This window comes from Calonectris borealis, chromosome 5, assembly GCF_964195595.1.
Source record: "Calonectris borealis chromosome 5, bCalBor7.hap1.2, whole genome shotgun sequence".
Taxonomy (NCBI): Eukaryota; Metazoa; Chordata; class Aves; order Procellariiformes; family Procellariidae; genus Calonectris; species Calonectris borealis.
Genome location: NC_134316.1, coordinates 26,437,480 through 26,465,302, shown reverse-complemented (window position 1 = coordinate 26,465,302; position 27,823 = coordinate 26,437,480). Strand labels below are relative to the sequence as shown.

At 48.1% G+C, this 27,823-nt stretch overlaps 1 protein-coding gene across 1 annotated transcript in view; it reads left to right on the top strand.

The window, feature by feature from the left end:
* The first annotated feature begins 11,220 nt into the window (after nucleotides 1-11,220).
* Nucleotides 11,221-27,823, top strand: part of FLVCR2 (FLVCR choline and putative heme transporter 2) — a 41,397-nt gene continuing 24,794 nt past the window's right edge. The window contains exons 1-3 of the mRNA XM_075151501.1: nucleotides 11,221-11,730; nucleotides 25,399-25,540; nucleotides 26,786-26,926. Coding sequence (XP_075007602.1) covers nucleotides 11,221-11,730; nucleotides 25,399-25,540; nucleotides 26,786-26,926 — 793 coding nt within the window. The remainder of the gene's footprint in view (nucleotides 11,731-25,398; nucleotides 25,541-26,785; nucleotides 26,927-27,823) is intronic.

The following is a 27,823-nucleotide window of genomic DNA, read 5'->3' as shown; positions in this document are numbered from 1 at the left end:
TAACTCTTTGTTTCCAAAATAGGACCTGAGCCACTCCTAAGGCCTGGCATGACACAGTGAGGACACAGGCAGCAGAAGGGGAGAGCTTGGAGTCCAGAGAACAGCCCTGCATGTGCTGGTGTCTAATCCAGGGCCAGCAGCTGGAGCCCCACATTTAGAAAGGGGCCCCATGTGCGTGGGTTGGCCAGGCTGGGGAACAATGGTTTGTGGAGTGATGGGGTCCCTCCTTGCTGCAGGGATGGACCTGGCTAATGAGACTGACGTGCCACGTAGCATCACAGGTCTCTTCCCTGCTGACCCCCTCAGCTCCCTGCTGCCAATGGCTAGACCTCCACGTGCTCCCCTTGCATGTGTGGAGGTGCACTGCTATATCGTGTCGCCTCACATGTGGGTCTTGGTGGGCTGGTGGAGTCTTCGGCTTGACCAGCAGTGAGCTGGGAAGGAGCATCGCAGCGTGGAGCGGGGTGGTGACGCTGTGCTGGAGTGTACAGGGGAAGCAGGACCTAGCGGGACCCTTGCTTCAAGGCACCCTGCTATAAGGCACGTAGCTGCAGCCTACGCTGGTTCCCGTTCCCCGCCAGTCACAGCTCCACAAAAGGCTGCTGCACTACCTCATGCGTAGAAGCAGATGAAACCTGAAAGGTCAGTGGAGTAGATTAGTTCTGCTGGGTCTGAGCTAGCGGAAACACAAGCTGGTCCCTACAGACGGTCTCTGCACCTAACACCCCGCCAGCCAGCAGTCCACCTATCAGCCCCACTCTATACACAAGGCTGAAGCCCACCTGCCAGTGCAGGTCCTGTTGCTAATGCTGGCTCAGGACTGCTGCCATCTCCAGGGAGCATCAGCTGCAACTTTTTCAGCATAGAGTACCACAAGCAGTGCTGCTGACATAGGCTTTTAACTGAGCTAAACGGACCAAATTTGTAGATGCCCTTCTTTCAGGCACAGAGATGCGGCATATTTCCGGATGGGTTTTGGCCCATCATCAGAGCCCTCAAGAGCGGTTGGGAAAAGTCTGTAATGTGCTGTGCTGTGCCCATTTTCTTTCCCTGGTTCTCACTAGCAGGATGATAACCAAACACTGCCATGCCTCAGCAAGCTGTCCTCAGGTAGCAGGTAGCACTGTGATTTCCCCTGCCATGGCCTGTTAAGAGGCTTGTGAACCTCCTGACTCCAGCTTCTGTGCCAGCATGGGAAGCACCATGGCCAGGGATGCCTGGTGTCAGCACGCTGGCCTGGGTGTCAGCACGCTGGCCTGGATGTCACCACCCTACAAAAGCAGTGCTGAGGCAATGGGTGATTGCACTGGCCCTTGTCTGTGCAGCCCTGCCCCCTGCCCCGAGGGGGATGCTCACACATAGGGGAGGATGGTAATTATTCCAGCCGGGCAGCTGGGTTTCTGCATACAGGACATGCAGAATACATCTACGGGCAGCAAAAAGATTCTAACCACGTTCACAAAAAAAGCAGCAGGAGCAATTTCGGTGTGTCTTACACCACCCCCCTCTGCTAGATCCCACACCAGTAGGCTTCACTCCATCCATTGGTATAACAACCAGAGCTGCTGATCCCCTGCACAGGCCATGCTTTGAGCCACTCAGGCTACAAAGGGCCTTCCCAAACTGCATTTCTCTGGGATTTGGCTCTTTAAGCCTGGGAGAGACAACTGGCTGCAGCTCTAGAGGAGCTTGTTTCTACAGGCTCTGCTTCTGCTCCTTCAGCTTCTGGTGGGTTTGCTCCCGGATCTTTCAGTTGCTCTTCCGTAGGGCTCTGATGGTCCCATGCTTCCTGGGTTACACAGAACCAGAGAAAAAAGCTACTGCTTTTTTCCACAGGCTCATGCTCCTCACTGGAGGATGCAACAGAGCCCCAGCAAGCTTGCACTGACTCGTGGTTATAAAATGCTAAGCTTGGTTTTAGCTGCAGGTGGAGAAGGTCCTACCCTGATGTATACGTATCACCTATGCCCACACAGACACGAAGCCAGTATTTTTGTTGCAGAGTTGTCGAAGTCTGAGATCCTGCAGGCTGGGTGGGGTTCTGCGTAATGCCCACAGAATTGCTAGACTACTCGCTAGTAACGTCTCAGACTTATTACTGCGACTCAGAACGAAAATAAGTGGTAAGTGGTGAGACTGGGAGACAGGTTTTGCAACAACATCCTCTCCAGAACCTAAACAATAGTCTTGGTATCATCAGTTAAGGTGCCCTTCCTCTGTATGGCTGGCTGTGAGCTGGAAGGCCTCCAAGCAGCATTGCGCTCACCCGTTTTGGCCAAACACTGGGTGTATGTTGGTGCTAAGGGACACATCTTCCAATCTGACTTGTCTTTGCCCCAGTCTTGCCCTCAGAAACCTGATCACAGAAGATGATGTGCATGGTTCAAGCGGTTTTTGACCTCTCGGTTGCTTCTGGTGATTGTTAGGTGTCTCGGATGCGGTCTCTCTTTGTTATGGAGTGGTTCCCCTGGGAGACTGTCCTTAGCACCGAAGCAACAAGGGACAACATATCCTTTCAGGGACACCAGCCCTTTCAACCAGTCGCTGACAAAAAGATCTTTTCCTGAGGCTATTTGCAGAGCGCACAAGCTGCTGGTTCAGGCTATATGAGGAGATTCCTGCACTTCTGTACCAGTGCTGTCTCTTGCTCCTCTTCCCCAGGCTCCTGGCCTCTACTCAGAGCTCCTCACGCAACTAGTTTTGATTTCTAAGTAGCCAAGTGCCTGTCCTCTGGTGTGGCCCTCACTTTTGTCAGCAAATGAACTGTTAATGAGCTCAAATGAGGAGCAAAGGGCAGGGTGGTGGCCAGGGCAATCATCCCTGATTGCTTTCGATTGTCTGCTCCTACCCGCAATGCAATTCCTTTTGAACTTCATTTCCATGGCATCTGGCATTTCTGAAGTGTTGTGCGAGTATTACCTGGCCATGCCCAGCCTCCGGGAGCACCGTGCTGCTTGCTGCTCCGAAGGAAGGGGATGCTTTTGGGCACACAAGTGGAGAAATTGGGTGATGGCTGGGCCTGTGGCAGCTTGTCCCTACCCACGTAGGATGTCAGTGCCTTTCTGTTGCACTATATAGTCCCTCACTGAAAAGCTCAAAGCAGTAGAGAGATGAGGGCTCACAGGAGGGTGAGAGACTCTTTTCGAGCCAGGGAAGGCCAGGCAGAGAGACAGCTCTTTCCTGCAAGCACAGCTTGCCGAAATACTGCGTTTGTGCTGGCCTCTGCTGGGCAGAGGCTGAGCTCTCCCAGCCTGCAGCCGCACTTCTCAGCAACCTCCTCTTTGTGCTCCCTACGGCAGAGCTGGCTTGAAGGTTAGCCTGGCTATTGCCAGAGGCTAGGAAAAGAACTGGGATGCTCAAGGTTAGTGTGTGTGAAGGCAGGGGTTGGGTAAGGCTGCCTGAAGGGGGATGTCCAGGTCCAAGTGGAAATGCGGGGCTGTGGTCTCCCTTGGCCAAGGATCTTGTAGCGTGGGCCAGGGGCCAGTTCTGCTTTGTGTCCCATGCTGTGCGAGGGTGTGGGGAGCTTGGGTTGGTGTCCCCCACCTTCCCCAGCTCCCGTGGGACTTGCAGAGCTGTGTGCAGGCAGTGCTGGGCTGGATGTGGGGACTGAGCGCTGGGAAGCATCACAGGTGGAGGGGTAGCAGCTACTTGCTTAAATAAACATAGACCTAGCTGCAGCCCTGATGAACTATAATCACCTCCACCGAGACCTGAGATGAGAACGGTGGATTTCAGTGTTTTGATACCCAGGAAAGCTTTTGTAGAAGCACTTGGGCTGGGTTTCTGCCCAGCAGTCTTGTCCCGGGGGCTCTGCTGTGGATGCATACTGGGCAAGGCCAGCCGAAAGCCCAATGGTTTGGGGCTGGGAGAGCAGCGAGGGCAGGTGGAAGGTGGCACTGGGAGGCAGCTGCCGTGGGTGCTTTTCAAGCCTTAGTGACTGTTGCCTCCACATTCACTTGCTGGCTGGTGTCTTCTCTGCACAGAAAACAGAGGTGTGTTGTATCTGTTGTGTGTATCTGTTGATACAATTAGAGGGTGGAGATGGGAACTGGGGGACATGAGAGATACATTTTCCTTTATGGCCTTCACTGAATCTCAATACCTCCTATGGATCAAGGTGTCCTGGCAACTCTGTGCAGAAGGACAGCAAGTCACAAAACACAGAGGGTGCAGTAATTTTCTCCCTTTCCATCCCCCTAAAAGCACAGGCTCAGCACTTTACAAGCACTCAGTATCAGCATTTCAGGGCTGTTTCTATGGTAAGATAAATAAAGTTATGACATTCGGTGCTGACTTAAGCTTAATGTATCTCCCCAGATAAGAAGCCCAGGGCAATCTTTTATGCCTCGTATTCCCTTCCTGCTTCATCCTCCTTAGCTCAGCTGCAGGCTCCCAAGGTGCCAGGTGCCAAGGTGGGGAGCCACGGAGGCAGCCAGTCCAGGGGAAGGTGCATTCATCCTATTGTATGGGGCTGTTATGATCCCAGGTGTCATCACTATGATGCCCTCCCTCTAAATTGATTCTCATGTGAATTTTCTCTCTTGAGGGGCAGAAGAAGGGGTAATACCCAAGCACAGTATGCATGGAGTCAGAAGAGAAGGAGAGTTGTGTCTTCAGTTTGGCAAAGGACAGACTAAGCAGCTCTGTTGCCCGCTTTGCTGTGGCTCCACAGTATTTATGCACTTGTTTTGCAAATCGGATCTCAGAAGTCGCTTCTGTTAGCGCTGCCAGCCTGCATCAGCAAGAGGATAATCTCCTGCATGGTGAAACAAAGCAGCAGCCCACAAAAGCGACCCTCTCTCTGCCTCTTACAATGATCATAGTGTCCAAAGCAGCGCTTGTCATACAAGAATGCTGTCTGGACGCTAACATTTCAGCACACAGAGATCAAAGAAGATCAGGAATCACTGCTAAGAGACAAAGTATTTTTATGAATCAAAAGCTGGCGAGAAGAGAAAAAGTAAAGCATGGCACGAAATGGTGAGACTTTCTCTTAGCAAACAGCACTGTGCTCACTTTGTCTGGGTTCTTCTGCCGTGTTGTTGCCACCTTATTGATTAATGATCTGCAGGGGATTTGAGCAGTGAGGCAGCAACATGTGTATACATAAAGTTCTTTAGGTTAATCAGAAATCTACCCAACTAAACAGTAGGGAATGTATATTCATTTCTTGCCAGGGCAGGGTTACAACTAGTGTGTTAAGGTTACTACGCAAGACCATAATTTTTCTTGCAGCTGAGGTTGCAGACACCAGCTGCTGAGAGTCCTGCTGCTTCAGAGACACCCATGCAGAGAGAGCACACGTTCCTCCCAACTCCTGCACCAGTTCTGTACTCTTTCCTAAGACGCAATCAACTTTTCTGCCCTCACAACAGCGATGGTATGGTGCCCTGGTCCCCAGGATTTGTCCTGGGTTTGTCTTTTTTGCCGCAGTGCGAGTGGGAAGAAGAAGTGGAACATGCCTGAGTTCAGCAGCGAGTCGTGCACATTTCCAGTACTCTTTAACTATTAATTAATGCCAGCTGCAAGCATTAGGAGATGAAAATCTTTTTTGTGTCATTGGCATGAACTGGTATGACTCACTGAGATGGAGGCTGGAGGATGCTGAGTAAGAAGGGCTTATATATTTCGAGCTTTTGGTATTTGGGGTTAATCTGTGACCCTGATCTGGACTGGGGATGTAAATCTAGACTGTGGCTGAGCTTTGAGTCTAGCTGGCTCTTTTTTCACTTCTTTTATTCTGAGCTGAGTGAAGAGGTCTTCATGTCCCATGTGCATGCCTGGTGCATAGCAGAAGAGTGAGGTGGGTTTGCTCCAATGACAGAGCAAACAGGGCCTATGCACGGCTCTCCTCACAACTATCTATATCTCCACAGCTTTTTGTAAGCAAAGGTTGAGAGCTGGGCTTAGATGCTCGAGCAGCGCAGCCGGCTAACCACAGTTACACAGCTTTTGGATTAGAGCTGGTTCTCATCCGGCCAGATCAGAGCATGGGGCAGAGCAAGCTGATACCTGTTTGCAGAAGGCCATGCAGAGGTAGCGTAACGGCCCTGTGTCTCGAGGGGTGTGCACTAACCAACAACCGGCACATCTGAGGTACCATGGGTGCAAGTGCTTTTCCATGCTGCGCACTCTTTTTTACGCCCTTTTCTTCTGCAAGAAGGCAGCTGTGAATATTAGCACTTCAGCCATGCCCTCCCATGTACTCTTTGCAGTTCAGACCTATATGATTCGTCTATACAAACATCACACCTGAACTGGACAGGGTTAAATTAAAGCCATTGCTGTGTTAAAGCCAGGCTTTGAACAGGGAGATTAGATCTGTAAGGAGGTGGTAGTTCAAGATGCTGTTGGACAAGCCCTTGCAGCCAAGGTTGGAAGGTGTCAGACTGGCAGTCAGGCACAACAGCCCTGCTCCTGGCAAGGCCACAGGCAAATCACCTTAACTCTTTGCGCCCCCATTTCCCCTCTAAAATAGATGTAGGTGATGCATCTCCAGTGAAGTTCTCCGAGAGCTACACATGAGATGTACTGAAGGGGAGCAAAACATTATTTCCCTTCTTTGAGTTATGCTCTTGAAAGGCCTTAAACTTTGAAGAGGATAGGTTTGGTGCTCAAAGTTATCCCCTACACAGCTTTGGTGGTTCTCAGGTCTGCAGTCTTCTCTAGATGAGATTTTAGATTGTGCAAGTAAGCCATCATGTTTTCTGTAGAGGAAGGTAATTTTTGCAAAATTTTGAATGCTGCAGAGCCTGCATGCTGCACTGTTATAAATGTAGTTGTCCATCACCGTACGTGTCCCCGGACCTTTACACAGGAAATGGAACAGGAAAGATTCATGAGCGTTTAGGGTATCAAAATAATTGCATATCTAACTTACAGTAAAAAACGAATCCACTGCATTTATAAGCTGTCTGCTGGGTCCTGCTTTCTGGTGGCTCCTGGGATGTAGAAAGCTATAGGTGCCAGCAGAGGGCTCGCAGTCTTCCCTGCTCTATAGGGGAACAACGCTACCTTTGTCCAAGGCGGCAGCCCTTGCCAGCCTGCTCTGCACGGTGTGTCTCCAGCTGTGCCTTGCATCCAGGCGTGACCCAGAAGAAGGGTTTGGTCTAAGGATACAACTGTCTGACTTCTGAAGACCTCCATTAAAGCAGTTTGGGTGTTGAACGCAATATAAAACATTCTCCCTCCACCAACAAAGATCTTGTAGTCTTCCCTGCAGTGTCTGTTGTGAAAGGCTGTGATAGACGGGGAGATCTTCTGACATCTCTTCTAGACCTTAATCCTATCATCAAAATGTGATCGAGCCATCTAAGAACTGCACTAGCTAGGCCTTCTAAGAGCAATGATGAGATTTAGAGGCACAAATCACAATTTTGTGAGTTTGAGAGCAAGGGACATCCTGTGAGCTTAGATTCTTCCCATTTAAAGGGAGCTAAGCATCCTCTGAAGTCTCTGCAGGAACTGCATGGCTGGAAGATCCAGTAGATCCCTGAGTACCCGCTTTTCCGTGGCAATCTTCACCTTTTGTCCACCTACTCCTTGGACTTCTGATCCAGTATGTGAGAGAAAAGGCATCAAGGAATTATTCTTTTCACAATAATTTTCTAATGTGCCTTCTGCACACCTTCCAAGCCAATTTCCACTACTCATTCATTATGGCCTTGCTTGTCATTGAGGCCTGTTGCCATCCACTAGAAATCAGAAAGCTAGATTATCATTGCCAGCATCACCCCTAGTGTTTAGGTTTAATGGGTGGGCTTTGAGAAAACCAAGCTTTTTCCAAGGCATGTTCTTCAGTCCTCACAGAACATAAATGAATTGCATGTACTCATTGGTCATAAAGGCAGAGTATATTCCAAGATTGTCAGAAGCTGGACTTCTTGAGATCAGTAGGGAATCCGGAGATGTTAGGCTCTACCTGATGGCCTGTACCGTTATATTTAATTTGGCCCTGCTTCTGCCTCTGGTTTAGTGCCTTCCAACCTTCACAGGTACTTTTGGCTACAGGATCCTGTAACCTTTTTAGCACTTGTGTCAATCTCTGTGTAAAGGAAATTTCCCTCTAGCTTTAAAATCCACTTCAAGGGGTTGTCCTGAAACATAAATAATTTTTCATGGCTAAGAAATTTTTATATAAAGATGCTCTGATGAGGGAAATCCAAAAGCAGCTGCTGTGTTGCTTCAAGAAGGGAAAGAGGCTCATCTGAGTAGAAACAGATGCGGCAATGGAGAGAGGAAGAAATGCAAAGCACAGGGGTTTTATTTTGGTCCAGAAATTGGCAAATGATATAAAGGGGTGATTGAACAGTTCACAGAGCCAGAAACAAAACAAAACAGCCCTGAAATCAGAGGGGAGGAGTTTTGGGAAGTGTGGGCCTATAGGTATGAAAAATACTTGCCTAAATCGGCTTTGGGGGAGCCAGGGTTGCTTCCCTGCCTGGCTCATGTCCACTTGACAGGCTGCAGTCACCAGAGGCTGGGCGCTACTTTCATCCGTCTGCTTTCAGCTGTTATTTTCAGCAGGGTCTGTGTTTTAGTCATTCTTGATTTACCGTTTGACTTTTCTGATTGGACTAAGACATCGGTTTAATGCGAGCAAACAGCTCCTTGCTTGGCAGGCTCTGGCTTGCTACGGACTTCTTGTTGGTGATGGGTAAAACTGAGAATTTTTGAGAGAAATTTAGGAGCTGAAGGTGGGACTCAGACTGTTTCTGACTCCAGTTTGGAGTAGGGCTGGTGGGAGGTGTGTTTCATATTCCTCTCCCATATATCTAAAGATTTTTCTATGTGTATGCTCTTTTTTTAGTGACATGTAAAGAAATTTAACTGTTCTCAGTGCTTTCCTAATGCATGACAGTGTCTCCTCAACTCCTTATTTTTTTCTTTATACTCTTTCCACTTTTTCTTTTTCTGTGACCTAACCCTGAAAACCACGTTCAATCCCCGTTAGTCACTGACACCTTCCTCTCTGCTGCCCAGAGACCTGTGACTGCAGCAGACTGCCATACAGTACCTAACTCCACTACCCTGCGTTTATCCGGGTTTACAAATTAAAGATGCCATGGACTGTGATAACACTTTCAGTTACAGATAGCTAAAGCTACAGTCCTAAAGTCAGACCTAAATACAACATGTAGGTGACATATTTAAGTCAGTCTTGAGTAACTTAAATAATGTCCTACCATCTGCAAATTTTGCTCCTTGTTCTGCTTTTGTGGTTATTAATAAATGATGCTCCTCTGAGCAAACCCAGTTTGCTAAAAATTGCCTGTTTATTTCTTTTCTTGATCTTTGCTTTTCTATTACACTTTAATCAATGATAGTGATTACCTCTGGGTAACTTTAATTTCTTTATAATATTGTGGAGAATTTTGTAAAAACCTTTTCAAATCTGATGAACCTAAAAGTTAATTTTCTGTACTATTTTACTGTTATATCCTCAGAGTTCTCAGACTAAGCAGCTGTTGGACCATGACAGTCCTTTTCCTGCTCCATTTCACCTCTGCGCTCACTGCACCGCTAACACTCATTGCATTCCTGATACATTTAAATTACAGATTTATTAGAGCATATTCCTCTGTTCTTTCTGTTGTCTCAGTATAAAGCTTGGAGTAACTTTGGGTGCTAACGTAATAATAAATGGGACTGAAAACTTCTTTTCTGGCTCTTGCTTCTGAATTTGCCTTTCTTGTTTATTATGCGGCTACATTATGGTTATGTTGTACCATCGTAACGAGCATCTGAGGTGAGGCTGGAGGTTCACTGGCAAAGCTGTGGGCTGAGGAGGGGGAGAGTAGGAAGGTTTGCAGCTCTGCCCTGCGGTGCTTTCAGCAGAGCACATCGGGAGGCTGCACTGGCTTTGCCTGTCTCCAGCTGTGCTCCTGGCCACTCTGCTGGGAGTAGAAAACCCAAGCGGGTGACAAGAGGCGAGCTCTGTGAGGATACACAGCAAGAACCATTTAAGGTGACATTTGCTCTCCTTGGAATAATTTGTCCAAAGCTTGCTTTTTTTTTTTTTGCTTGCATGGGAAATAAGAACATAAAGGCACCAAAGCTGAGTGTCCGCTTTTGCTCCTGGCAGTAGTCAGGTAGATAATTCAAAGGACAGCATCAGTAACCTCTGATAGCGTTCCACAAAGTAAATACAAGCCAGAGAAACTTCACTTTTTCATTCTCTGCCCCAAGTCTTTGTTTCAGGAATACAACATCCTAAAGACAGGTCATTGCTCCCATTTTTCCAATTGAACTTTGACCTGTGTGTTTAATGCTGGAAGAGAGCTGAACACCACTAGCATGCAACCAAGTTCACGTTTTAAAGCTCGCACTGAGTAATGTTTGTACAATTCAGATAACACGATGTTAATTAAATGAACTGTAGATCCTAAGCGATCTCCAGACAGGAATCTGTCAGAGTGGCGTGTTGCTAAAGTAATGGGAAAACAAGAGCTGACTCATTAACTGCAAGTTCCCCATGAGGATGAAAACAAACATCACTTTTGGCTCTTTTGCTTCAGTCACATTGAGATGTTTTAATTTTAACTTCACTGGATGTTTTCACTTCGTAGGGTGCCACATCATGAAAAAAAACATCAGACGCCAACCCAAATGAAACCCACAGCCGGTTCATCCTCCAGGCATCCACCCTGGCATCTCCGGCTGGGTTGGGCACGGCCCACACGCACACAGCCTCCCCCCGGGACACAGTTCTGGGTCACCCCACGTCCTGTTCATCACGGCGGTTTATGCACTGACGACCGAAGTCTCTCGGGCACCGGGCCTTTCTGACGCCGGGGCGGCCACTCGGCGGGGCCTGGAAATGGTGGGGTGGTGGCGGCCGCACGGAGGGGGTCGCGGGCCTCTGCCGTGGCGCGGGCAGCGCTTCTGCAGGGCCCACGCCACGGCTACCGCCCGACAGGTCCCCCGGCGGGTCCGGCGGCCGGCCGCGTCCCTCCCGCGCAGGGAGACGCCCTTCCCGCCCCCGCGGCGGGGCGGGGCGGGGGGCGGGGAGGGCCGGGCCGGGCCGGGCCGGGCCGGGGGCGGTGGCGCCTCCCCGCGCGGCGGCAGCCAGTGAGCTCGGCGCGGGCGTCCGGGCGGGGTTTCCCGGCCAGGTGGGTGCCGGCGGGGAGCGCAGCCGAGCCGGGCCGGGTCGGGCCGGGCGGAGTCGAGCCGGGCCGAGCCGAGCCGAGCCGGGCCGAGCGGGCGGCCTGCGCTGCCGGCATGGTACAGCAGGAGCTTGCCGCGGCGCCGGGGCTGGCGGCGGCGGGGGAGGCCGCTGCTGCCACCGCCGAGGTGCGGCTGTCCCGGCGTCGCTGGGCCGTGGTGCTGCTCTTCAGCAGCTACTCCCTGTGCAACGCCTTCCAGTGGATCCAGTACGGCAGCATCAACAACGTCTTCGTGCGCTTCTACGGCGTGAGCGCCTTCGCCATTGACTGGCTCTCCATGAGCTACATGCTCACCTACATCCCCCTGCTCTTCCCCGTCGCCTGGCTGCTGGACAAGAGGGGCCTGCGCCTCATCGCCCTGGCCGGCTCGGCCCTCAATGCCCTGGGCGCCTGGGTGAAGCTGGGCAGCCTGAAGCCGCACCTCTTCCCCATCACCGTCCTGGGGCAGGTCATCTGCTCCCTGGCCCAGGTCTTCATCCTGGGCATGCCCTCGCACATCGCCTCTGTCTGGTTCGGCTCCCGCGAGGTCTCCACCGCCTGCTCCATCGCTGTCTTTGGGAACCAGGTAATGGGCGGCTGCCCCCCGGCTGGCCGGGCACATGCGGTGGGCTGTCACCTGCCTGGCCGGAGACTGGGAGTGCTAAGGGAGCAAACCAGGGAGGCGGAAGAGATGCACAGGGCCTGGAGGGCAGCAGCAGGGGTAAGAGGCACTTGCACGAAATTCCCCCTGGGAAATGCAGCTGGTGCCTGGAGGGATGCAGCTGGGTTTAGGCTGTGGGCTGTTGGTGGCGGCAGAGGCAAGTGGGACCTAAGTCTACAAAGTTGGGGGCAGCATGGGGGTTGGGTATGAGAGGTGTTTGGACTCAGGTCTTCTCCAGTGCCCTCCTACTCCTGTGTCTGCGAATCTCCAGGGTATGATTCAGTAGAACCATGGATGGGCTGGAGGGGAATGCACGGTGCTGAGAAACATGCTTTAGGCAGAATGTCCTGCAAATCTCAGATCTGCAGTTGCATCTGGACTTGACACTGCAATATCCTCCTCCTGCTGACAACTAGATGGGACAAAGGAGATTAGCTGTCTACTGAAAAGAGTACTTGCACTGAGCCCTGGAGGAAAAGGACTTTAGCACTTTCATACCTCTTAAAAGTAGGTACAGAGTTTGCACAAGCAGTTGCTTTGAAAAGAAACAAACCTTCCATCAGGCTAGGGCGAGGTAGCTCCCTGAGCACTCTTGTATCAAGGTGGGTCAGGGAGGCCAGCAACCCGCGCTTGCTCAAGCTGTGAAGTCTATTCCTGTAGCTAGCTAGTGCTCAGAGGAGATAAATTTTTCCACAACTTTGAAAGGATCAGGGAAATAGCTTCTTGACCCTTGCACCGGAACACCCGCTCATCATCTCTGTTGCACGAAACAGATAGACCAAGACTGATGCAATGTGGCGTAAGCAAAGTGAGTCTGGCTCTGCAACGCTGACACGAAGAAGAGGGAAGCAGAACCTGGCATTGGCTGCTAGGCTGGACCTGTGCCCTTGCTTTGAGACCCAATGTACTCCCCTGTACGTGACTCTGTGCACCACCCTGGACCATCTTTGATTCAGCCTGTGGGTGGCTGCTGTTCAGATTTGAATGGTTTGCAATTCAGGTAGTTTCTAATGCATGGTTCTTCCTCACAGATAACTTTGTGTGCAGTGGGTTTGAGGTCTCCTTTCCCCATGTTCCTGGGTTTCTGTATTTATTTAGATACGGCTGAGGCAAAAAGAGGTGAGTGCTCAGAGATGGTGTTTGTGGAACAGCGCTAGGGAATTAAGGAGACTCTGGTTTACATCTTCTGGAAAGAGAAAACATACCTATCTTTCTCTGAGTGAATCTAAGCTTTCCTCTTTGAGCTTATCACCCAGGCTAGTGGGCAGTTTTTTATGTGTTTTGAATGAATCTTGAGAGTGGAAGGCATTTAACTTGGCATGAGCACTCTGCTGATTTAGGAGTAAATAAGTAACTGAGCATTTTGCTGTCAGACTTTTTTTTATAATTATTCAGGTGGAGTTACTCAACAGTGTGCATAAGAAATCCAAACAATGAGGTTTTCAGCCTGTGCTATATGTGTGTGTGGTATCCTCATCATCCTAAAAGGAGCCGGTTAGTATAATGGTTGTGAAAAGCAAACTTTGGCTGTGCTTTTGGTGCTCCACACTGCTCTGGGGGTTGAACTGACATGGCAATGAGACCTCAGTTCAGTACGTAGCCTTTGCTTTGTAAGCGCAGACTTTCCTTTTAGAGAATCGGAGAAGTCAGAAATGGCAATGACTAAAGGCAGGGTGTACTCCATAGGAAGGACCTATTCATTCCCTTAGTCAAGGGTCCTGAGGTGCATAACCACAGTGAATGAAAAGTAGCAATTTTGTTTACTGGTGATGTTGGGCAGGGGGAAGAAATAGAGGCATCCTTTTTTCCTGACTCTGCAGTTAAAGACTGTGTTTTAGGGAGTGTTAGCAAAGGGTATAATACAGCGGGTTTGTAATTGCAGTATGCCAGTATGGCAAATTATTCCCTATGTTCATTCCTCTACAACTGTATGGTTTTCCTTTCCTTGCCACGTCACTTAGTTACAGATCCTCAAGGTGGAAGTCTTTGTCATGAGTTGTTATCGTGATTGTTATTATCGAATGCCGAGCACTGATATCCCTCTCCGTCAAGAATTGCAACCAGCTACATGGAGGAGCGGGGCAGTGTCACTGCTTCTTTGTTTGATACACCTGCCCTCTTTCTGCTCCTACCCTCTCGGCCTTAGGCAGCGCTGAAGCAGTGCTGTCCTGAGGAGAGCCCTGCCTGCTGGTTCATCTAGGTCTGCCGGGGTGACATCTGCTCAGGACGCCGCCGCTCCTTGCTGAGTGATGGTAACCTTCAGGTTTAAAGTTAGCCCTGAACAGTAAATCATTGAATGTGTCAAACTGGGTATTAAATGTCTTTTAAAAACCAAACAAACCCTAGTAGACCATCAGATTCTTCTCGCTTGTTTCTGGTCATGTGTTGGCTGTGGTATCTGAAGTGCAAAGAAGGGTTAGATCGAACACTCTTGAACCAATGCTGGGGAGCTTCTAGAAGAGAAGAGTGTGGACACCTGTGGAGGAGGCGATCACATTCTCTTGTTTACCCACTGCCGGTTTTCATGGCGTTTTACTCTTCCCCATTTTAACAGGGAGATGCATAGGTTTTTCCATTCTTTTTCCTTGTCCCTGCAAGTGCATGTATGGGGAGGTGTAGAATGGGGTTTACTTGCATGTTGGATACTTTGGCATTAAAATATTAGTGTTATTAAAATATTACTAGCATCTCATTGCTTAAAAGACTAGGACAAATCTACGTGGGGACTTTTCCTCAGGCTGAAGTTCTGGGGTAAGGAAGCAGAAGTGTTTTGGAGAGTTCACTAATGTCCTTCAGATGTGTTTGAATATTGGGAAGAATTTATCTGACATGCTTCTGAAATACAGCTGTCAGTAGTAGCGTGCCTATGTCGTCAGCAGTGTCACTTGTGGAGGAGCTCAGTGCTGGATATCTGCGTGAAGTCTCATGCACAAGAGGTGGGCGGGAGAGAGCAGTTTGCGTAAGGCTGTGCTGCTTCCATTTTGGTGTATTGATTTATCAGCTGGTTCCCTGTTTGGGGCCATGGTTCAGGCCTGACAGGCTGCAGCAAATGGGCTTCTGATTTCTTTACGTAAGAGGGAGACTGTCCCCTCATTCTCTGTGGTGACAGGACCGAGCGGGAAGAAACATTCTCCTGAGATGCTAGCAGTGCAGGAGTATGTGCCTGGTGGAGCGGCAGGCCTTGCCCCTTCCTTTAACAGACTTGCTCTGCTGTCTTTTGGGGATGAGGAAACACGGTGCTGTGGCATGACAGAACTAACACAGTGGTGGGTATGTTTAGGTAACGAGTTAAATTCTCATGGCTTTTTCAGATTTATAAGCTGGAGCCTGGTGGCCAGGTACCAGCTCTTTGCTTCAGCTGCCGTGGCGTGTGCTGGACTGCGGTGCTTGGGCCACGCTTCTTCAAGCACGTTGGTTTTGGGCGTATCTCTGACCGCTGCATCTCCCTGTTGTCGCCTGATGGGCAAGGGAGAGGGGCAGCAGGCAGAGAAGTGTGTAACTATGTTGCACAGGGGCAGTGAAAGAACATTTGTGTTTGTGACTTTGTCTTGCTTTGCTGCTGGTATTGTTACTTCTTTTGATTGAAATAGACCTTGTTCTGGCTCTTGCCCTTCTGACAAAGAGAAACAAGCAGCTGTTGGGCTTGGGAATAAAGATGCAGGCGTGTGAGACGATCTTTCTGCTGTAATTTTGCCTTTCATTTTTTAGCAGGGGTTGATAAAAGGTGTTGATGTGGTTTGGGAGGAAAGAAAACTTAAGCTTCGTATTCATCTCTGCCTCTGGGGAAAAATGGTGCAGCACCTTACTGATCTTCAGGTGGGGTCTGTACTTATTCTGACGCAGCTGGCATGTGACTTCAGAGATTCAGGGCTTCCATAACAGAAACGGCCTGAGGCAGAGCTTTTAGGTGCTATCTGCAGACTGCGGGGAGTGCCAGTCCAGCAGTGATTAGGTGACGACTGTTGAGGTGGGCAAACTGGATGATAAGCTGTGAATGAAATTCAGGGAAATGCTCGCTCTCTCCTGGTGGGAAAGAGTCTGCATGGGGTAGTGGGTGGGGTGGCTGTTGCCAACTCGTAGGTCTGCAACATCTGAATGGCCATTGCTTTTATGCTGGTGAGCCTGCAGTGCTGTTTGTGCTGAGCATGTGCTGCTGTTTGATTCCTCACTGCTAACTCTGTTCTGTACCTTTCGCCCTTCAGGGAAGGCAGCATCTGACAGTCTAAGAAGTGTTGTGGAAATGGAGCACGTCCTGTGGAATTCCTGCCTTCTAGTGGACTTCTAGATCTCTTTGGCTGTTCTGTCCCTGCTGGAAGCTCCCCATCTCTTCAGATGAGATTTGATCCCTGTTAGAAATAGGGGCAGGTGGTGGTCTGCCTCACATCCCTCTGTAGCTTGGCCTTATATCTCCCAAGGTTTTAGCTATTAGAATAGACAAGATTTTAGCAAGAAACCAAGAGCAGCTGGTAGTGGCAGTAGTTAATGGTTGACATTCTCCAGCCCTGGCTCCTTTCTCCCCCTGTAAAGAAGGGCAGAGTGGATCAGAGCACTTGGATCACAAGGGGTGCTATGTGGCCAGCTCTCTGAGGTCCTGGACGTGGCTCAGTGTGGGAGGGCGTGCTGACCAAATAGCAACGTGGCTTTCCCACGAATACCTAAGTTTCTATAAATGGACACTGGAGCCTGAAATGAACTTTTCCTACCCGTTTGATCTGGTGCTCCCTTTCCAGCCATACACCAAAGGCAGCTCCCCCTTCTCCCTCACAGAAGCAGCTGGCTTTTGCGTTATATTCTGTGGAAGTTGCATAGGAGTTAAATGAATGACTGCAGTGTTTTTGCTGGGAGGGGCTGCCCTATGGCACCCACAGCACTTGCCCTGCAGGATCCCCCAGGGCTGGCTATGTTAAGTGACTGTAGTAGGTCCTTGACCAAAGTATTATATCCCGACTGAGGATTCCAGCAGCAGCTGAGGTAGCTGTCAGAGCTGAAACCCCTCTTCTGCTTTACTCTCTCTTATCTACTGCTGTTGTTTTGCTGCATTGCATTTCTTTCCCAGTAAATTGGGGGAAGGTGCATTCAAGATTGAGAGGCCCTGAATGAGTTGTATGGAGAAGTAGTCTTCATCACACGGCATTGCATCATATTAAGCAATATGAGATGATGCCACAGAAGCAGAAGTGTGACGAGGAAGGGAGTTTGCTTTGCTTCCAGAAAAGCTTTGGTTGTGCAAGTGCAGTTTGAAAAAATACATTATCTCCCACATCAGCGGGAGAGGAAAAAAGAGCCTAAGCCCTATCTTATCTCCTCACAAGGCCTGGATTACAATTTTTCCTTTCACAACTTGGGTCCTTTCTGCTTCTTAAAACACTGCAAGAAAGGTGACTAAGCTGTGGTTTGCAAACATTTACGTATGTTAACTTCCTGACTATCTAGATTTCAACAGGCTCTTTTAGTTTTGCTGTCAGTGGTGCGGAAGAAGCATATTCTGGACAGCAATCCACACAAAAGTATACTGGGTAGGAACAGGCAGCTTCTGCTTTACACAGTTCTTCAGTTGGGTATTTTCAATTCTATTGTAGCCTTTTGTGTAGAAAGGCAGCTGGGACTGTGCTGATAGCAAAGGATTGGGAAGCTGATGTGCAGTAGGAGTCACAGGGTGTGAGAAGGGGGTGGCTGTCCGCTCTCTGCAGATTGCGATATGTGAACTGTAGGGTCAGAAAGTTTAGCTGCTCCTGTGAAATGTCATGATTATAGTGTGGGAGGCACCTGTAGTTAGAAAAGGAGGGAGCACCGCAGGGTGGAGCTTTGAGACACATACAAGAGTAGAGAAAGAGGCTGTGTTGCCCAGGGCTTTGGAATAGGTACCTCCTCAAAGGGGTTCCCTGGGTGAATGGAGGTCCAGGACTGATGCTTTTAATTATTTGGCAGAACTGTTGGAGAGGCATCTGGCACGGGTCCTGTATGTATTGAGCTTGGTTCAAAGTTCTCCTCTCTCATACACGTAAAAGCAATGTAGTGAGGAGAGCCCTTCTGTTCTCCTTCATAAGGCTTTCGCCTACAAGGGGCGCATTGTTCAGATCCAGCAAACTGTGCGACTTCCCCCTCCTCCCACCTGTCAGAGGTGTCCTTTTGCCACTACCAGTTATGTTCTGCATCTTGCTATGTGACCTCCTGATCTAGTCTCATCTGTTACTGAACAGCACGGATGTTGCTGTACTTGGCTTGTGTGTTTTGTCTGTAAGATTTTTGGAGAGACAACCTATTGTTGTGGTGATTATCTGAGATAGAGGTTTCTAGAAGAACAACAGTTGCAGTGTGTAGGCTTGCTTTGTTGACTTTTCACCGAGAACCTTGGCTTCCCTGGTGATAATATTGTCGGGTCAGTTCTCATCGTTCATTTGGGCAATCTCACAGGATTTGTTTTTAAGCTCTCGGTATCTGAAGCCACTTGTATTAGAACCAAGTATAATTTAAAAAAACCCCAAACAAACCCCCCAAACCCAAAAGCATTTCTACTATTGTGTCTGGAGAACATCATCTTGAAAATGTGAAGCCGTGCAGGCTTAAACATATCTGTCAGAAAACAGGTAAATCAGTGTATACAGCAGGACTGACTTGTTAAAACAATTGAAATATCGGTCATTTTCTTCCAAAGCATGGTAATCCCTCTGGTTTTCCAGAGGATTCCTCATCTCCATGTTCCTTGGTTGATGTGGATGTTGAGGATTAGAGGTAGTGCTGTGCATTGTAAATAAATGGTTCAAGACTGGTACTGCATCTCCCCAGCAGTTACACAAATCTTTCCTGCTCCCTTGCTTTCAGAGACAGTGGTGGAGGCTTTGTTAGAAATGGAGGGGTGGCCCTGGAGGGAATTGGGTTGGTGTGACCCTTATAAGGCTTCTGGCAGTGGCACTGTGTGGGTGGCTCAGTGTAGGGCTGCCAGAAGGGAAGTCTTTGGCTCAGGTGAAGTGTTGGTTTTATTCATGCTTTAAAACATTGAATTTGATAGAGTTTCACAAATGTCCCTCAAAGAGAGGTCTGCAGTGGATAGTTGGATTCTCCTATTTCTGTTCTCCAGGTTGATCTGGGGTGGTGGTGGCGTGGGTGGTCTGTGTGAAAGATTGATTCCTAGATCAAAATGAGCGTGGGCCCTGTTAAAAGTCACTCTTCTGGGAGTGGAAAGGTAGAGTAGCTCCATTGGTGTGTTGACAAATGCAATGGGCTCTCTTTGCTGAGAGCAGGTGAAGCCCTTGATTTGATTTTATTTTATTTCCCAAAAGCCTTTCCTTTGGAAAGGTACAATGCATCAGAACAGAGGAGCATCTGGCCTAGGTCAGGCCAAATTTGTCTGGGTAGCCCCAGGCCAGTCACTGATAAGTGCTAAGGGAAGGACAGCAAAAAAGGAGTGTATCCTCCTAACTCTCCAAAGTCGTGGCTTGGGAACTTGCTGAGATTGTGTTGAAATCACATAGTGTCTAAAAAGCCTGTTGTATTGGTGTTTATCAACATGTAAACTTCAGTCTTTTGATTGCTACAGTTTCTGCCCATTTGGCCAAACCAGCGGGCTGCTGGCCCTGGGGTTTCCTGGGACTCCTGCCTGTGTCAGGCCTCTTAAAAATTCACATCACTTTTCCATTCCTGACTTGAGTATTTGGTAACAGAGAAGAGTCAGCAGTTTGGTGTGTTTGTGTGTGAGTAGTTTCTGAGAGGGTTTTCTGTTGACTTGTTCTTTTGAACTCCTGGATGAATACCATCTGGTCCTGACACCTCGTAGAAGAAATTAGTTGAAATAAATCGATTAAGATGTTCCACTGATAGCGCTTCAGATTTTTGCCATGTGAAGAGGTTCTGTTGATGTGGAAACCTCTCATAAATATCATGTTGTGAGTGCTGGTGCAAGACTTCTTCTAGTTCTCCCTCTTTCTCAAATGTTCTCCTTCCATAGTGATCATCTTTTGGCCCTACAGACTTGATCAGGCTTCCTGATTTTGCTGTGTTTGAAGAGTTTTGACTTGATTTGTAAAGTTGTTCCGCAGCCTTTTTTGGCCTAACTATGGTTTTGCTGTAGCTTGGTCCATCTTGCTGTCTTTTTTTTCTTTGCTTGAAGGAATAATGTCCAGTTTTTGAGATGGGGGAGTGGTTTGTTTTTCTGGTGGGTTTTTGTGGTTTTTTTTTACTTAACTGTGGTTCCTTTATTCTGTTCTAAAACCTTTTGCTAATATTCTGTAGGCTTACACTGAGCCTCTGATGCAGTGTCTTTACACAGTCTTAATGCCACTTGTAAGCATTTAATTTCTTTGGCTTTTCTTTTTAATTTCCTTTTAACAAGCTTCTTTCCTTTTAGGCAGCTCCCTCTTGCGAGTTAAATATTGCCATAGTGCTTTGGAGGGTGTTTTTTTTGTTGCTGCTGCAAGGAAACTGAATTTGAGCGCAGTGCAGAACTGTTTTGTAATATTGATCGTGGTCACACTGTGCTGCTCTAGGTCTAAATCACAAATTGTGCTGCCTCTTATAGGTTCTCCTCAAAAAAGAGTATTTATGGAATCCAAAAATGCAGTCTCTGCATCATCCCTGTCATGACGCTTATTTAGCCTGCAAGGGCATTGTCGAAATTTCTCACTGTTGTATTTTTTCTGCCTTTGCAGCATCTCTCTCTTTCTATCTTTTAACACTTTAATTGACCTTCTGGGTTTGGTGGTCTCCTCTGTCAATATTTGTGCTTACTTATGGAATTTTATAGGGCTTCTGTATTCCTGTTGACTGAGTTTTCTTTAAGGACCCACTCCTCCATCGATCATTCATTTACAATTTTTATGCTGATAGCGCATTGATTATCTTTCTTCAGCAGTCTCTTAGTATACAAACAGCTAAACTTAAATAGACATCCCATTTTCCATTTCAAGACTTTGGATACATTTATACCATCTTATTAGCCATTTGGTCTTGGTTTTGTTGCCTGTTCTTGTATATGCTTGAATCTGGAATATGATGTTGTTGTTGGGACTGGTCCTTGACAAAATTCAGGTAGGAAATACATTCCTTCTATCCTTTATCAGCCTTTGAAGAATAGGTCATCTGAACAGTGCACTCTGCTGTAGTTGTTGACTTCCCTGGTAATCTATTTAAAAATTACCCCAAAGCCTTCTTAAAATAAAGTGCCAGCAGCCTGGTTCCTGAGGAGAGATTCTTGGAGATCAGGAGAGTGTTGCGTGTTTTGGATGTGGGGATGCTAAATGATGTGCCGAATTTTGGGAACTACAGCCTATCTATATAGGTCTTGGAGACTTTTCTGCCTTACAAAGGTTGGAGATGCTAATTTGTATGCTGGTGAGAGGTACTGCACTATGAACCCTAATGACTGATGGTCTCTGTAAGGAGGGTAGCACAGACTGTTGCAGAACCAATCTTGTTTTTACATAGCTTTATTTTCCCAGCCCTGATGTGAGAAGTGTGGAGAAGGGAGAAAAGTTATTTTCCCATGCTAAGGCATCTTTAAATTTTCTGGTTAAATGGTTACAATATTGTCTGTTGGGCTGATGGTGATGTGGGCATTGGCCTGCTGAGAACCAGGCTAAAAATCTCCTTGTGAAAGATAAAGCATGTGCTGTATAATACTCATCATGTTGTTGAGAGCTTGTCTTCGTTGCTAAAAATGGTATGAATAACCCAGGGTCTGTGAATATCCTCCAGGAAATCTTCAGTTTTAGTCAAGTCAAGGAGCCTCATCTTCATAGGATTAATAACATCAGTTGCTCTGAAATATAAAAGTAGTGCCTATTGCTATGATTGTTGGGATTTTTTTTTTTTCCCTTCTACCACCTAGTCCTTCTCAAAGGTTTAACAAACTCCTAGTGGATAAAAGTGGTTCCTTTTTTGGGAAGGGAAGAGAGGACAAAACATCCATTTATGGTTAGAAAAATTGTTCAGGTCTTCTGAAAAGATAACAGCAGTGTCCAAGAAAGCTGAGTAAGTCTGTGTCCCCTTGGGTAAGCGATGACTATAGGACTTCACAGGTAAAGGATTTCTGAACAATTTGCAAAACAGATTCTCAATACCCTCTCTGCTAGGTACATCAGATAGATCCTTTTTCAGGAAGGAGAAGCTAGAGGGAGACCTGAAGAGACTGAATCTTGACTGTGGTCCTGGAGAAACTTATGTCAGAGGTCAGAATAAAGCATAGATCTCTCCTCCTTTCCTGTTCTTGTTTTGCTGCAGTTCAGCAACTTGTGGGACTAACATGTGATTGCGGAGAGCAGGAAGCCAAGAAGCACCTAGCACAGGAATCCAGCCCAGTTCTTCCAAGAATGAAACGGTGATAAGACAAAGGAGCAATTTCTGGGAAAGTGTTTATAGACCTTATTTGGTAAAGGGTGGAGAGGCACAAGTGAGACCTGATATATAAGAGCTAGCAGGACTCTTCCCTTGAATGGAAAGGAGCGATGTTGAGAGTTCTCCTCAAAGCTTGAACCTTTGGGAATGCTAAGGAGATAGGAGTGAAGCCCAATGTGGCTGTGTCCTGGGCTGAGCAAGCATGTTGGAGCCACAGACCTGCACTTTGGCCACAAGCAAGGCAAAATAAATGTGCTGCAGGGACAAACAGGCTTCTGCCCTCTAGAAGTGAGCATCTGTGTTTGGTGCAGTTGCCTTTTCTGTGCAGCTGCAGGCTTGTTTCCCTTGTGCAGAGAAGGTTGAGGAGTGCAATTTAATGAAGATCAGAGCTGGAAGCCTCTAAGCCAGCTGATAGTTGTGCTCGCTGGTAGTCAGTGAGTCTCAGGAGTCGGCAGGCAGTGCACAGCAGGAGAGTAGACTTGACTCACTGTGACGAGAGGCTGAGGATAGGCCATGTCTGAACAAAGTTGAGCTCTGGCAAGTTTAGTCTTGTGTCAGAGGCTGCCTGTGCTGTGTGGGTGTTAGGAAGGTTTAACCTTCCTAATGGTCTCTTAAGTTTCCTCCTAAGCTCTTTCAGTCCTTGACTTGCCATCAGGGACAGCACAACTTGTGTCTATCTTCAGTCTGTTTAACCAACCCCCTAATGTTCTCATTTCTGACAGTGCCCTGAACCGGTGCGGCACATTTGTAATCTCTTGGTGACTCTTCCCACTGGCTCTCTGTGATGTCCCACCACCGTGAACTCGGCACAGATGCCTGTTGCTGATCCTGACCCAGGCTATTCCAGGTCCCAGTGGAGGGCATCGTTTGACACAGGAGAAGTTTGGCCAGACATGGTTGAATGTTACTTGTTTGTAAGCTAAACAGGATGTCTGAGTCTAGCAGATAGCTCTCTTTGAAACATAAGCATTCTTCCTGTCTCAAAAATCCACCAGCTAGATGGAGGAGGAAGGAGTTTGTGGAGAGTTTTCTGGGGCTGGATGGCACAAGCTGATTTTTATCCCAACTACCAGATATGGCACCTGAAATGTATTTGTCCTGTGATCTTGATCCTGGCCAGTGAGTGGGTCTTCCAAAATGAGTCCATCGGCATCCCAGAAACATGGAGATATGACAGAGAAAGCATGCAGAAAGCACAAGGAGTTTCTGCTAGAAGGCAGCCCAGGCAACATGTCTGAGCTCCTGCCTGAGCTACAGGGCTCCTGGGTCGTTCTGCTCTGTATGCTGACATGCTTGGATGCGGTTTATGGGCAGCATAGTCCCTGCCTTTCTTGGTCCTTGTTTTCCATACCTGTAGAGTAATAGACCCTTTCCAGGCACTATGAAGACATTGAGCACTGCAGAATCCTTCTGTAGGGCAGCAGTTGGCTAGTGGTGCTGTTTTGCTGCTGTCCAGTGGTCAGTGAGGCATAAACAGTATCCTCTCCAGTCCATTATCTTGGGACAATGGGTCATGGTGGTGCTAATTGATTCCTATTGATCTCATGTTTCCTATAAGGAAACGGTAAATTCAATGGGCCTAATTTGACTATATCCTCATTTCCGTGTTTTGCATACTCCTACCTCCTCTCGTAGTGTGATGAGGGCAGTGGCTCTATAGAGGCTGTATTGGTGTAGCATGAATAACCACTGTTGGTGGGATTTTTTTTTATGCTGCTAGTCTGTATTGGTTCAGTTAGCACTGTTCTGGTACTGTTAGCGCTTTCCTGTCTCCAGGCAAATGGTACAGCCTCCAAACAAGATTGGAAATCTCTGTTTCAAGGAAGTATGAGAATGGCTGCATGGCCACTTGGCATCTCTTTTTCTTGGGTGCTTTCTCAGTCCTTCCATCTATTGGAGGCTCTTGTGTGTGCCTTATCACTGTCCACAACAGCAGACATAGGCTTAAATCAGGAAATAGCAAAAGTGAGGGTGTTGCTAAAAAAAAATTGCTTTTGACCCAAACGGGTGAGTGTGCAGAGCCTTGAGAGCAAGCAAGAGCTGAGCTTGAGCATGGCTCTTTTTCTGATGTCTGAGAGGGCTGCAAGTGCTGGGAATGGTCAGGGGAACAGGTAAATACACAGTGCTTGGGAACCAAACAGTGATTGAAATGCAGCCACAAACAGTGAAACACAAGGCGGGGGAAAAGTGGCTTTTGTAGGCTCCTCTTGTGTTTAGAGTACTCATGAATGTGCTGAGTGCACTTTGGCTCCCACTTTATGAAAAACAGAGTGTGCTCCTAAGCACCAAAGCAGCTATTTCTTCTCTCCAGTTTGAGGGTGGCACTGAAGGTCTGTGCCACTGTCAGTCCCACTTATCAGTGTGGCAAAGCCTGGGCTGCTACAGCTCCTTGTCGCTGTCCTGGAGAAATAGCGACACTGAAATGTGTGCTGCCACTGCAGGAGCTCCTCAGCTGGACATGTGGGGCTCTTGGTGCAGTAGAGGCCAGAGCTGCAGGGATTTCTTCTTGCAGCTCTTCAGAGCCAAGCATTTTATCCAGGGACAGTTGCCAATCCCCATCACACAACCTCGATGTTTAGGATACGTGCTGTCAGCGTTTCCTTGGCTCTCAACCTTGATGTTTTTCTAGGTTCTCCTAGTGGTCATAGGGTGAGCCTTGTCTTGGGAGGGGGCTCATTAGAAAACAGTGTCATAAAGTGGCTGAGACAGATTAATATCTCTCTCATTAGAAGTGGGCAGGTTTTTGTCTCGGCCCTTGCGCTTGTCTGGCTGGAAAATAAATTGGTTCAACTCATTAACCCAGCAAAGAATTGTGGTGGGTTTTGACGGTCTTGTTTTCTGCTATTTTTAATGAGCAAGATTGGATTACCTGGTGATCAGGCCAGCACCAGAGCAGGTGCCAGATAAGGAGTGGGATGTGTGTGTGGACAGGAACATACATGCATGGGGGAGGACAGGGGAAGCAAGACCTCCACTTGAATGGAGGCAGGTATTCATCCTGCTCAATTCTATTTCAAAACCTTGCCTTGAATATCCTGACAGTTGTGAGTGCAGTGGGGGGACCTCTCTTATGGCCTAATTGCAACGGGTAGCTGGCTTTTATCTTTTAATTGTTGGGTGATAAAGAAGATTTTCACCTTGGTTGTGAAATTGGATTAGGCTCAGCTGAGCCCTTACTGGGCATCAGGGGGCTGAGCTGTGGGGTGGTGGCAGTATTGTGGTTCCATGTCACACCTCTGTGTGTCCCCTCTCTCTCCTGCTCAGCTCGGCATCGCTGTAGGCTTTCTGGTCCCTCCAGTTCTGGTTCCCAATGTGGAGGATGTGGAGAAGCTGGCCTACCACATCAGCATCATGTTCTTCATGACTGCAGGCGTGGCAACAGCCCTATTCATCCTGGTTGTCATAGGTAAGGAGGTGGGAGCGTGCACATGAAACCAGATGGGACTGAGAAGATCAGCCTGTGTGTGAGAGGGGCCTGTGTGCTAGGAAATGGGCCGGGGAGGTCATCTGGGGATGTGTCCTAGCATGCAGCTGACAGGGTCATCAAGTCCTTGATGAACAGCACATGTAGAAGGGAGTACAAGAGGTTGTGAGTGAGCCTGCCAAATTGTTCTTTTCATCCTTTGATTGCTTGCGTAATAAATCCCTGGCATGAGTAAGTCCTTTAAAAGCCAACAAAAATCTTCCAAGGTTCACAGTCATCTTGCCTGCAAACAGGGTGCTGGGCCTTGGGTTATGTCTTGGACCTGACTGCCTCTTAAGGGTAGGAAGAAAGAGGCAGGTTATATGGCATCAGAGGAACAAGCTGTTCCGAGAAGAAAAAAAGGTAACCAGTTATGAGTGGAGAGAAGGAAGCATTAAGGGCAGCAGCAGGACACCAGAGGTGCAATTCACCTGCTTAACATGTGAAGTGGAAGCCAGATCTTTAGTATGAAAGATTGGCAACCTCACTGGAGAGCAGAGCTTGTCTGCTGAACTCCATATAATTTTTTTTTTATAGGCTCTTCTTGGCAGCTTGTTCATGTTGCCTGGTGGCTGAATCAGATGTAGACTTTAAAGAATCTGGGGCAGGGAGTAGACAAGGTACAAAAATGGCTGTCTAGCACCCGGTTCAGCAGTATTGCCTGCGACTGGGATATTTAGATGCTACTTTAATGCTAGTTAGGGACAGCAGATGGCTTGACCAGCCTAAGAAGTGCCAGGCCTGAAATAAAACCTGGCATAGGTCATTGCTCCCTAGGCACTGGGCACCGCGGGGCACCAGGCCACCTTTGCTAGCTGGCTTTTCCCATTTCACTTTTGCATTTGTAACTCCATGCAACACTTTTGCAGCTGGCTGGCCATCCTCCTGGAGTCAAAGGCATTATTAGTCCTGATAACTCTTTTGTTACTGCCAGATACTGCCTACACAAAAAGCTAATTGAAGGCAAGGTGTTTCCCCAGTGGCAGGAGTTATTGTTGGAGAGACCCTGTTCTCTCCTGTTCCTGGATAAGTTCATGCATGGAGATCAAAGCTTAAGGACGATGGTGTGTTTTGTACACATAGTTTTACTAGCCCCTCTGCTGTCCCTCAAGTGGCTCTACTCACAGTGTGTGCTCAGGCTCCCTGATTGCACTGTTACAAACAGGTGTACTTTGTGTCTGGTTTCAGTCTTCAAGGAGAAGCCCCCGCACCCTCCGAGCCGAGCTCAGGCCTTGATCCAGTCAAGACCGTCAGAGGAGTATTCCTACGTGCAATCAATCCTCCGTCTGCTCCGCAATGCCAACTTTTTGCTGCTTATGGTCACTTATGGTAAGGTCTGGCCTTTCTTCTGCGCAGTTATCACTGCTAGACATGCTTAGCTTCTCCCTCCCTCTCTGTGCTCTGCCAGGGCAGTAACTGGCCTGAGTTGTTTTAGGGGAGCATGAGGGTAGCTGTGCTGCCGCAGACCGGGAGTCCTTCTAGCCTGGTAATCTCCAGCAGTGGTTACAAGCAAATGCCTAGGGAAGAACAAAAGCAAGGCAAGCACACAGAGGACATGCCCCCACTACTGTTCTCCCAGTCTTTGACTGTTTTCTGTTCAGAGGATTTCCTTATCTTGTCTTTTTTTCTAGTCAGTTAGTTACTTGCAATGAACTAATCTAAGTGCTTACCTGAGAAATATATGGAGCTGTGTCTGAGTGCAAGTCACAGCACTGACTGAAAGTCATTTCCCAAGACAAGGGTATGGCTGCCAGGCATCCCAGTGGAGGTCATGTGGAGCATGCAGGTGTGCAGACTGTGTCAGCTGCCTTGGCAGTCCCTATGAAGCAAATGGAAGGAAGGATTGAAGAACATCTTCTTTTGCCATCTGTCCTTGCACACTGGGTTTGCTGCTTGCTTCTCTTCAGCAGTCTTGGTCTGTTTCTCTGAGGGCAGTGTGGAATCTGTTCCTGATGCTGAATTGTCATATGGAAAAGTATTTTTCTCTTTAGCATAAAGGCCATTGCGCTCTGTGCCTAGCTGCATAATAGGATATACTGTAGCCAGCTAGTCTGCAGGGAGTTCTGTCCTCACTTCCTACCAGCTTGCTGTGGAAGCTTCTCAGGGGGAAAGTTAAATAGTGCTGGAAGCTCGTGCCTAACCTGGTGGATGAGTAGCCAGGTTAGAGAGAGTGAGATGGTGGCTTTATACCTGCTGAGGGTGCTAATCGTCTTTGGAGTTGTTGAA